Source organism: Drosophila simulans, chromosome 3L (genome assembly GCF_016746395.2).
Source record: "Drosophila simulans strain w501 chromosome 3L, Prin_Dsim_3.1, whole genome shotgun sequence".
Classification (NCBI taxonomy): domain Eukaryota; kingdom Metazoa; phylum Arthropoda; class Insecta; order Diptera; family Drosophilidae; genus Drosophila; species Drosophila simulans.
This window is the reverse complement of record NC_052522.2, coordinates 7381261-7393185: the sequence shown is the minus strand read 5'-3', so window position 1 is coordinate 7393185 and position 11925 is coordinate 7381261. Positions and strand designations below refer to the sequence as shown.

General features: G+C 46.4%; 1 protein-coding gene across 14 annotated transcripts; it reads right to left on the bottom strand.

Annotated features, from left to right (window-relative positions):
• Positions 1-931: 931 nt before the first annotated feature.
• On the bottom strand, positions 932-7342 carry LOC6737151 (large proline-rich protein bag6-B). 14 transcript variants are annotated; one of them, XM_016171020.3, is made up of 11 exons: positions 6852-7342; positions 6666-6783; positions 6369-6580; positions 5557-6315; positions 4835-5489; positions 4606-4704; positions 3866-4402; positions 2658-3590; positions 2462-2598; positions 2189-2413; positions 932-2124 (listed from the first exon to the last, which is right to left on the bottom strand). In XM_016171020.3, exons 1-11 carry the CDS (start codon positions 6915-6917, stop codon positions 1774-1776), a joined length of 4092 nt encoding a protein of 1363 aa, XP_016030792.1. In that variant the 5' UTR covers positions 6918-7342; the 3' UTR covers positions 932-1773. The 14 variants fall into 14 exon arrangements, with proteins under 14 accessions (XP_016030792.1, XP_016030802.1, XP_016030800.1 ...); XM_016171030.3 differs by having other exon boundaries at positions 2189-2371; XM_016171028.3 differs by having other exon boundaries at positions 2189-2368.
• Between the last annotated feature and the right edge of the window lie 4583 nt (positions 7343-11925).

The window sequence follows — 11925 nt, the reverse complement described above, 5'->3', positions numbered from 1 at the left end:
ATGCATCAAAGTCCGCTGCCTTAATTTATCTCCAAGTTCTGGGCCCGCATGCATAATTAAACACTGGGCGCCTTAAATGCGCTCGCCACAAATTCCGCAAATTCCCCGGATTGCGCGTGCCAACGATGTCTCCTCCTCCTCGTCGTCGTCGTGGTCGTCGTCGTCGTCTGCAGTTCTGGCTGCAATTAATCATCGGGATCATCGGGGGGCGGCCACTGGCTGAGTGACTTCTGATGCCCAGCCAACACATTCATCTCCATTTTCCATGCAGACTTCCAGCTCCCGAGGAACCTTGGCACGATTATGTTATGTTTAGGGCCGACGGAGAGATTAACTTAATTACATACAGCCGGGCTCATTCATTTAGAGGGATTTCAAAATTAAAATTATTCGATCAACCCAATAATGTTTCAATTAATAATATTCCTCACGCAGTTGAACTACTTTTTATTTTAGTTCTGTTAATAAATGGGATAAACTTCTCTTCTAGGAACCTATTTTTTCGAATTCCACAGTTTTTTCTATCAAATTTATTAATTAACAACTAGCATGTGAATTAAAAGAAAATAATGGCCATATCTTTGGAACGTTTTTTTTTAAATATATTGTTTATAGGTTTCAAAATTTCCCGATTCTTAAGAAAAAATTCGCAAATCTAACATTAATTTATTGATACAAACGCGAATTAATTTTCTAAGAATTGCAGATAGTTTATTAAATTATGATCTTAAACTGGCAGTTTGTAATCAAGTAGAATGTTAATTTCTTTAGCACAGCAACTGCCGAGCTTAGCAGATGCGAATTGTGGCGTTACAGTGCTGAACCGCACTGTAATCAATAACTGTAGGTACGAAAATATACCTCGATTACGTAGCCAATCTATTTTTGGCGCCCAATCATCTCGAGTAAATATTTAAAGAAAAGCGGCAAATATTTATAATTATTATTTATTCATATGTTTTCTTTTCTTTACGGCTTCTTGGTATTTGTTTTTGTTTTTTTTGCACATAAATATTCTCAACATTTTTATGTGACACATTTTCGTGTTTCGATTGCAGGCGACAACAATAACAAGAGTAGCGTAGGCTTCGGAATTCGATGACGATGAAATGGGATGGTGCGGGTTGCTGGTACGATGGGATGGTGCGGATATGCCTCCGAGAATGCTTCTGCTGAAGGCTTATCCACTTGAATGGATCTGCACATTCCGGATTGGTCGTCATCGGCCGTCCAGCAATCATGTGCCATCGGCTCACGTCAATGGCGATTTGGCGCCGGCCAAAATACTTGGCTGGAATTCGGAATTTGGCTGTCGTCACGGGTCTACGGGTCTGTTCTGATTTTGCAGAACGTCATGCGACGCGGGGACGCCACCGCCATTTGGGACAATTGAAAGCATTCCGCTCGGTGTGTGGTCTAATATCTAAGTCCATTTAATCCAATTCCAATCGCCATTGTTTCGGTTAATATGTGTGTTTATTTTGCTCATTCATGCAGCGCAAAAATTGTTTTCGATTGGGCTCTGTTGTGTCTTGACCCATTGTGTGTGTGTGTCTGTCTGTGTGTGTGTGGATAAATATCAGTTGGATATTATTATTCTAAATAGTTTGAAGCATTTGCTAAGGGTCCACTCCATGTGTTGGTGTTGTCGCAATCTTCGTCGTCTTCTCGATTTAAACAGAACTTAGCCATTAACTAAATTAAATACAGTTCATTAAAGTAAAATGTACAAGACGCATTAGGTGGCCAGGCTTCCGTCTCCGCATCTGCCTCCTACTTTTGCTCGGTGAACTTGGCAATCTGCGGATACTTGCTGGCCTTAAAATCCACATCCCGCTGGATACGCTCTTTTAAACTATTGCGCACCGCATCCGTGTAGGCAGCCTGAATGGTGGGGTCGTGAGCAATGGATCCGATTACGGTATCCATACTGATCGACGAACTTGAGGCGCTACCACCATTGCTTCCACCCAAGCCGACGCTCTGGATAGCCCTCTGCACTCCGTTAGCTAAGAGACACTCCACGCTGGCCGTGGGCTTTTCCGACTGAATTATCTTGCGGCGCTTGGCGGACATGCCCGAGATATAGGCGTCCGAGAAAGGCGGCTGGGGACGATTACTCTGCTGCAGGATACATAGATTGGGACATAGTTTAGTGTGATTCGAAAAGTTTTACGGAATAACCTACCTCTGACTGGGTCTGTAGGTCGCGCGTTATCACAGGCAACCAATCATTGGGGAAACTCATGTGCCAGGGCTCTGAGCCCACAATCACAGCTGGTAGCTCGGCTGCCGGTGAACTGTTGCTGCCGCTGGCGGCCACGTCGGCCATCTCAACATCCGTATCCAGAGATTGCTCTTGCGGCTGCTGCTGTTGTGGGTTGAAGGCAAAAGGCGGCGGCGACACAAATGGCTATTAGTGCATAAGTTTCTGGGCATGGAAAATAGTTTTTAAACCTACCTCGTCGGCAGCTGTTGGAGGAGCTCCTTGAATGCTGCGCAAAACCAGGAACTGTTGGGCATCCACTGTGTCAGTCTGGGCGGGAATCGTGGGGTCTATGTAGATGCACAAAAACTGCAGGGCTTCGTTGCGGAAGTCTGCAAAAGAAATATTCAGTTAACCAGAATACATACGATCACTTTTGGTGTGGACTTACTGGATCGCATCGGTGCGCAAAGCAGGCGCATTAGCTGGCGCCAGTAGAGCTCGGCATTCGCGCTTCCAAGGCACAGGAAGAGAACGCTGTACAGACGCTTGCGGAACTGGTCACAGATCTGTTTGAGACTTTGCTCGAACTGAGCACTATCGACACCGGCCGGAGCTCCATTACAAAGCTCGATGATCAAGCGGAGGCTGACACGCAGGATGTTGCACACAGAGTCGCGGGAGTTGTACTCCGGACGCTCGTACTGCGGCAGGTAGACCAGGCTCTCCCCGAACCAGTCTAGTGCGCGACCAATGGCCCCCGGGATAGTCTGCTCGTTGATGGGCACTCCGACAAACAGGCTGTCGTTGAGGAAGCTGCGCAGTTGCGAACGCAGGTTGTTCGAGTCTCCGCCAGGAGTGAGTGTGGATGTCGGCAAAGCAGTTTGTGGCGGAGCAGCTGGCGTGGTTGAAGCAATTGGGGCAGCTTCTCCTGATGGTGAGGCGGCCGTATTTCCGACGGCGGCGACTGCGCTGCCTACCGAAGCTGTTGGCGCATTATTTCTCATATTATTAATCAAAAAATTAGCGAGTTGGGTGGGTAAATGTCTGGACAGGCGACTGGTGGCGGCCTGTAGTCGCCCCCGTCGGCCAGAGGGCAAGCCTCCGTTGGTGCTGCCACCGCCAACGTGGGCCGTTCGAGTCGCCAGCCGATCACGATTGATGGTTGATCCTCCCACGGGCCGCACTCTCCCGGCTCCGACTCCGGCCCCATTGGTACTGCCAGCACCAACGTGGGCACTTGGAATATGAGTGGTTTGGGTCTGCGCCTGCGCCCAGGCTGCCGGTCCCAGGCTGCTTAGTTGCTCGCTTGCTGGTCGCTGGCGACGCGACGACCACATTGGGCGGATTGTGTTACTGCCGCGTTGGATGCGACCAGTGGTGACTAAATGATGATATGGATAAAATGGAAATTAATGTCAGAGATGGAGGCCAGCCGGCGGTCGAGATAGCAAATAAATAGTTCTTCAGTATAGGTTCTATTAAATTTAGTAAAAATTCAAAGTTTTATCGCGGCCTGATCCGACAGGTTTTTGATAGACTGGGCTTTCCATCTCCGGTTGGTGAGTGTGCGCATGAAATGGATCGGTGGATTGGCGAAATGGATCGTGGACATAAGGTAGTGTTTGCTAGATTTCCCTGGCTGGGAACCGTACTCACCAGGACGAGTTACTGCAGCAGATGTAGGCGGAAGAACGCTGGCTCCTCCTGCTGGTGCTGTCGAGGTGCTGCGACTGGTACTGTTGTTTTGGAGCAGCTGCTCTGGTTCCCGAATGTGATGACTATTGCAAGGCAGAAAGCGGTCGAATGCCGTGTGTGTCGGAGCAATGCGTCCGCCCCAGTTGTTGTTTCCGCCAATCTGAATCTGTGGTCTTGATGTCGAGCGCGTTTGGGTGGCCGTGGTGGGCAAGGTATTGGCCCTCTGATCGCCACTGCGTGTTCCACTTGATGTTGAAGCTGCATTTGGAGACTCTCCATTGCCCGATGCAGGAGCACTTTCAGGGGAGGAGGAATCAGACGCAGACTGTTCCGCTGTTTCGTTCGATCCAGCTGCCGGAGCCTGTCGCACGGTCGTCATCACATGCACGGGCAAGTTAATCGACATGACGTTGGGGGCATTGAATTCCACATGGACGTCGTTCGGGCGTTGACCATTAACCATTGCCTGAATAATTCGAGCCATTTCCAATTGGGGATCTGTAAAGCAGCAGGAGTTAGTAACAGCTCTTTAAAGCATTCAGTATAGCAAGGGTTAATCTGTTTAGGGGCGGGTCAGTAAAAGAATCAAACTAGCTAAGTGAAAGTGAAACCAAACGAGGGATGCAGTGAGTGAGCAGCTAAGATTATGGTTAGTCTGCCATGACTGAGGCGTTGGATTCAACCGAACAATCAAAACATACTGGGCGGTGGCAAAGTCACTGGCACATAGACACGCAGCCTAGGCACTGGTCGGGTTTCTCGTTCGGGAGTTTCACTTTGAGCTTGATCGTGGTCGTGATCTAGAATATTGTCAACAAATAATACGGGAATATTTACGATTCAGAGACACGAATTACTTGTCTAAGGCCAAGAGTGAATTTGATTTAGCACAGCCTCATCTGCATACAGTATTTGTAAAAAGTATCTTACCCATTTCGAGACGCTGTTGCTCTTGTGCTGGTGTTGCCGCACCTGCAGCATTTGGCGCTACCATAGGCTCGTCGACGGGATCCTCTACTGGATCACTGGATAAATCGCGAGCGGCGGCGGCAGCCGCATTCGCAGCTCCAGCAGCCGCACTTGCAGCTCCGGCAGCCATTTCCGCAGCGGCTCCAGCAGCTCGACTGGCGATCTCCGCCATGGCCGCTGCACTGCGACTGGCATCGGTGGCCGCCTGCAAATTGGCAGCCTGCGCCGGTGGCACAGCAGTTGGAGTGCCCGCGGTGGTGGGCGTTTGAGTGCCGGCGGTGGTGGCCGTTTGAGTGCCCGCGGTGGTCGCCGTTTGAGTTCCCGCGGTGGTGGCCGTTTGAGTGCCAGCTGCAGAGGCAGAACCAGGTGCTCTATTGCGGAAAGGCTCGTTGATAATACCCGAGGGCTGTGCCAAAAAGTTGGGCGTAAAGATGTTATTGGAGCGTATGTAGCCGCTCTGCTCGACGAGAATGGGTCGGCAGGTGAGCACACGTGGCCCTGGCTGCGACAGGTCAAGCATTAAATCGGATATAGCGTGCTGGGCGTGCGAAAGGTAGTGGAAAGCCTCCGAGACGCGATCGAAGATGCGCTGTGCGTTCTCGCGACCATCGGTGTCCTAAAAAAGGAATTCAATGTTTTATATTTTCTAATAGGCTGATAGAAAACTCGGCTTATTAACTTACACTGTCCTCGAAAGTGGGATCATTCTGTAGAATCTCATAGTACCGATCAACAAAAGGCGCCAAGCGAGTCTGTACGGCACGATAGTGGTGAATAACTTGGGCCAACACCTGAGGACGAGTGCGGCGCCTGGGTCCCGAGTTGTTGCCGCCTTCGGCAGCCGCGTCATTTGCTGATCCAGCCGAGGATGTGGGAGTCTCTGCTGCAGTGACTAGCTGGCCACCAACTGCTCCTTCCGCCTCGGGCTCTGGTGTTGGCGTGACCGAACGATCTGATGCTCCATCGGCCACTTCGTCGTCCGTTTCGATAACATCCTCGATAATCACAGTAGCAGCTGTGGTTTCACCACTAGCATTACTTGCAGCTCCACTGGCTGCTCCTTCGCTGGTTCCAGCTTCGGCAGTTCCCTGCTGGCTGGTCTCGCCATTCTCATTGGTATAAACCGTGGGCAGCTGCACCACCGTATAGTTGCGTGCTCCTGTATGCGAAAGAGCAGCGGTCACGGCATCTTGGACCATATCGATGATGTTATTGTTGCGTGGCAGATCAGTCGAGGAGACACCTACTTCCACGACTGTGGACTCCATCGACCAGCGACCGCGCTGCAGAATGTCCAGTGACTGATTGTTCAGGCCAATGGCGGGATTTTCCAGATAAGCTGCTATATTGTCAGCGCAATCGATCATGTGCAGGGCGACAGTGATGCGGTTAATGCAGAAGGACGACGAGTTGGGATAACGATTCGGAGGAGGACGTGCCTGCTAAGATACGTTTAAATACGCGTGTTGAAATAGCTTTTATCTTAATGGCTTACCCCTGCTACTGGACCATTGTTCACCGGTATGGCCATGGTGCTCACCAGCATGCCATCGATGGCGCGGAAGTACGGAGAATTGCGCATTCCGGGCGGCTGCGGACGTGCCACATTGCGGAAGGTTCGCATGGGTTCATCATTGTTGCGGGCGTTGGCTCCGCGCTGCGAGAATGGTGGTCGTTCGGCCACATGGAGCACCTTGCCATCCACATCTGCATAGGCATTGATATTGTTGTATTAGATATAAGTGCATATATATATATATATATGGAGGTGCTCCCGGGGGACATGACTCACCATATTCCTTCACCTGCTTATCATCGACCAGAACGCGACCCTGGTAGATGATACGCTGGTTCTCCGCCGCAATGTTAGTCTTCTCGGCTATTTGGTCCTTGAACTGGCGGATGGTGAGCTGGAAATGGGTGGGGTGCATGGATATTAAGAAGCCCCGAGACCTGGACACACAACCTCAAACATTACCTCATTGTCGATGCTGAATTCGTGGATGCGCGCATCTAAGGTCTTCACCTTAAGGTTTATGAGCATTTTCCGGCCGGACTGCGTCGCAAATCAATTGAAAATCTCGTTTTTCTTTCGGTTTTCCCCGTGCGGTGCAAAAAAAACAGTCGACTAGGGTTCGTTGGTGGAGGGGGGAAGGCGGGGAATCTTGTCGGTGTCGCTGTCACCTGCTCTCTCGCTCGCACTCGCTGTCGTTGGCCTTTGGCTTTTCCGGACACGTTTTCGCACTGCTCAACTAGCGGTAAATACGTATACGTTTTCACTGATCTCCTCCTGCTTTCGGATCGGGCAAATATATGCTGGGCTTCTATGCTAACGCGCCGACCAACTTTGCAATTCAACAGCAGCAGTTGACGAGAATAATTACTGGAATTTGACAGTATGGCAGTGTTGCCAACTCTCGGAGTGAAAGAGCAGCCAAATGCCATCTTGCAAAAAGCTAAACTAGCAGGTATTGATAAATAAATTCCGTTTTAAAGCTAAAATTAGGCGTCCTGCGAAAAGGTATATGTATTGCATTGAAAATTATTTTATTGAGTTTGGTAACGATTAAAAATATATGAATAGGCAGATAAATAATCACTTGTCTGAAGCTAAAAATATATTATAATAACAACTTGTCGAAAGTTTAATATATAATATATTATATCAACTTGTCTGAAGTTTGAAATATAATAGCTGCATTTGGCTACAAAATAGATAAGTTGCCAGCTCAGCAAATAGTACACAAAATATCCTAAAAAACACACAGAAGTATACAACACAGCTAGCTTCGACTCAAACCAGACTGTACGAACTTCTCTGCTTGTCTGGCAACACTATAAACCACTTGGCGGTTCTTTTGAATTTGTATGAAATTTATTAATCTATTTTATTTATATTGTTTTTGAGCATTCTTGCTATTCTAACCTAACCGAAAGGTAGAAAATCTCCTGGGAATTGCCTAGACTCTTACCCACAACGTAAAGCGTGTGGGGCACTGCGAGATGAGCGCTATAAAAACGTTTAAAGAACTGCACATGTGAAATACAATTCACCCATCAACCTTTTCGCTCCTAACCCCACACCAACCCTTAATCACCCCACCGCCTTTGACTGCATCCTGTGGGAATTTTTGGGCACTGCACATGAAAAGCGGCGTTTGAATAATAAAGAAAAGAAAACACGGAAAACAGGGGAAAGTCAGCCAAGACGCAAAGGTGTAGGGCAACTTTTCGCTTTGAATATTTAAGTGGCGCTGTGGCATCGGTAGTGGAAGTAAAATAAGCAGAAGGCTGCGAAGGAAAGCCAACCGCAGCTAACACAATTTTTCGCATACCCCTTGCCGGAATTGTGCGGAAATTTGATTTAATGTCTGCGATTGTGAGCCTTTCCACGGGCTCAAAGTGATTGCGACGAGCCCTTATTTTCCGGACTGAAAAGATGCCACGGAAATGGGCACTGGCAGATTGCCGAGTGCACCATTCTCTTTGAGGATTTTTTTTCTACTGAGTTTTTAACAAGCAATTGAATGATTAATTACAATATTTTCAGAAAAATACCTGTTGTTGAAAAATATTGTTTTAAGATATTTAAAGATGTTTTTATAAACTTGTCAGGATATACATATGATATTTTAAATGTTTCCCAAATTAAAATGACAAAAGGTTCAAGTACACGTCTTATATATAAAAGAAAATTGATATACAAATTACAAACAGTTAATTGTATTAAAATGCTCAGCCTACATTTCGCTTACAATATGGATTATGCTTGGCGTGAAAGTATAAATAATAATTATTAACGTTTTTCACCGACTTTGCGCGGCCCAAGTGCAAGTTTTACAATTTACAAATTGCTTTTAAATGGGCTGTGAAAAGTTTTAATGAGTTTTCCACGCAGCCGTCCTTCATCTAAGCGCCCAGTACATTCCGCCCACCGTCTTGTCAACGATTTCTGTTTATGCATTTTCATTTTCATTATCATTCCCTGCTTTTTTTGACCAGCACTGCCCTCTCGTTTTCCGCTTTCCATTTGTTATTAAGCTAACGCTTTCCGTTACTTTTTATTTCTTTTTTTTTTGCACCAAAAGTTTTCCTGTCCCAGTGGGTGGTGCCACTACATTGAAAATGTTGTTTTTGTGGGCGGGGGCAAAGGTCGCCTTATGAAATTATATCAATCGGGCAGATCAGCCACCCCTAAGTCGCTGCTCTTGGCAGCTGGCAAATGACATTTGCTTTTTCCAATTGTTCATATTTTCATTAAGCAACATTTGAATTTCCCCGAATGTAACCTGTAATCGCTTCACTTCAGAATCAGAATGAGAATCGGATTCAAGTTCGAGTTTCCGCATTGCATGGCTACATTTCTAATTTCGGTCTGGTCAAGAACAGGGCCCCAGAGCAAGTCTCACGTCAAATTAAATCAAGCTGTAATATAAAGAAAATTGAAGCCAAGTCCCCTTTGTGCCATAAACTACGGATGGCCAAGGAGCAACCGGGTGGGGGGAAAATGAGACTGGCCTTGGTGTGCGAGTGGGTGGGGTGGTGGTGGTGTGGTTTCCGCAGCTGATTGGCAATATAACACCAAGGAACCTCAGCATTCATGGTGGAATTTAACCCGTGTGCCAGTAGTTCAGATTCAACGGAATCTTAATATTTTACTTATCTCGTAATTCATAATTAAGAAATTTCTCTAAAATAAGAGCCCATCAAAATATATACCTAAACATTACCACGAGGAATGCACTCAAGTAATTTATGTGTATTACAAATATATACATTAAATCTTAAAACAAGTGAACAACCACTTGTAATTGGCAGTATATAATTTCGACCTGCTGGCAAATGGCAACTGCATTGGCCTCATAAATACAACCGGCAACTAACCGTGCCAATTTATGGTCAACACTTAATCTAAGCTGTCAATGTGGATGCAACACCAGCGGTAAGAACTACAAAACTTGGCCAACGGAGGAGTGGGTGTAGTGGGTGGCTAGTATCGTAATTGGCGGGGATTACGACAAAACGTAAAAGTGCGGAACGGCATGTGAATGCGGAAGTCGAACTCGCAATTGGCCAAAGTGAAGAAGTCGTAAAGTTTTAGTTGCATTCTGCCGTCTTCGCCTCCGAATTGGACGCTTAATTTATGTTTCAATTCCAATTAGCCAGCGAGGCGCGGGCTTTTATGCTACTTTTCCTTCTTTTCGCTTTCGAGTGCACTGAGAAAAATTTCCTTTTTGTATTAAGTTAAGTGTTAAATTCTATTTAGTTTTAGTTTTTGAATTACATGTCTGTGTTCTAATGTTACATATATGTTTCGTATCATGAATAAAATTCTTAAGTGTTTTAAATGCCTACTATTGGTTTGATGCTAAGTGTAGCTTTTTCTTTTTCCACATTCAAGCAGCAGACGTATTGCAATTTTTATTTAATTTAAAAAAAATCTACGTATTATTTCATTCAACCAAAATAGGTCAGAGCGAAGATCATTTCCCACCGTGCTCCCTGGTAATTGACTTTCGGCCTGGCCCTGACGCGTCATTTGTAATTGTATATCAGCACGAGGAGCGACGAGGATGGCGGCGTTTATTAGCCATGGCCAAATGCAGCTAATTGAAGTTCAAATTGCGTTGGCGCATGAGTTGAAATGGCAAAGGAAACCGTTGAAATGTAAGCACTCACATGTAATTCCTGTCGGTTCAATAAAACGTTAAGTTCAGTCAGACGACAATGCAGACGTAAACGAAGACGAATCCACTTAAGGCCAAAGCGAAAATCCAAAGAAAAAAAAACAAGTAATGCGAAAGCCAATTCGACACTCAAACACAATCAGCAAAGAAAAGCAGAGTCGAAAGTTGGGCTGCGAAATAAAATCAAGCATAAATGCAATAATACAATTTATGTGCCGAATTTCATAAGGACCATAATGGACATACAAGCACACACTCTCTCTCCCTCCACCCCCCCAAATAATCCGCACAATAAAGATATGTGTTTCGAGTGGGACCAACAAAGGTGACTTTCTCAAGTTGGTCAGCAATCGCTGTTACCGTAATCACATTTGGCGCCGAGATGTTGATGCTATTTGCCAGTGTGTGTCATTTTCATTGCGCAAAAGTTTTTCTCCGCTCTTGACGGCAACAATGTCCCCAACACTGGCCCATCGGATATCCGGTCTCTCCATCCAGTTCAGTCCATCCATTCCATCCATCCATCTTCCCATTCTCTGTCTCGTTTGGCAAGTTAACAACATTTGCTTGACGTTTGCCAATTGCATTATGACTCAATTGTGAGTTGAACGATTTCACGGACCATCCAAAGAATCAAAGAGCGGCATTGCATCAATGAGGCAACTTCAAGTTGACTGGAGTGTCGGTCCATTGAGAGAGAAACCGAAACGGAAACGGAAACAGGGAACTAAGTATAAAGCGGAAGTGAGGCGCAGTTCGACCGAATATCAGTGGAACATTTAAGAAGTGATGCATTTGGATGTTAAATAGTTGATACTAGATATATCTTAGATATATTCATATACGCAAGATTTAAGTCCTGGGATGGATATGTTATTTTCATACGTTCAAAACTGTGATGGTTCCTTTGCTGCAACTATTACCACTTCGGATGATACAACTATCCACATTAAGATGCATATATTCATGTGGAAGCGTAACACTCAGATTGAGATGCTTGAAGAGCGGTTGGAAGTGAAATGCATTAACAATTTGGCAGCGGCGTTAATGCATCTCCGATGGGCAATAAATCGCGCTGGCCGCAATATGTTTGGGCCACTTGATGGCCCTTCAGCGGACAATTGTAAGTTGCCATCACCGCGGAATGTGGAGCAAGTGCGGCAAGTGCACAGACCTTACCTTATTCCGGGCATTATGCAATGTCTATGGGCCAAAGTCTTGGGCTTCATAAACTGGGTCGACGACACGCCCTTCTCCATCGCCTTCCTCGGCTGATAGGCTCACCCCCGCCGACTTTTGTGGCTGTCACTTGGAGCTGGGCAATTGTAAATTGATTTGCCACGATCGAGGGATAGAGAAATGGAT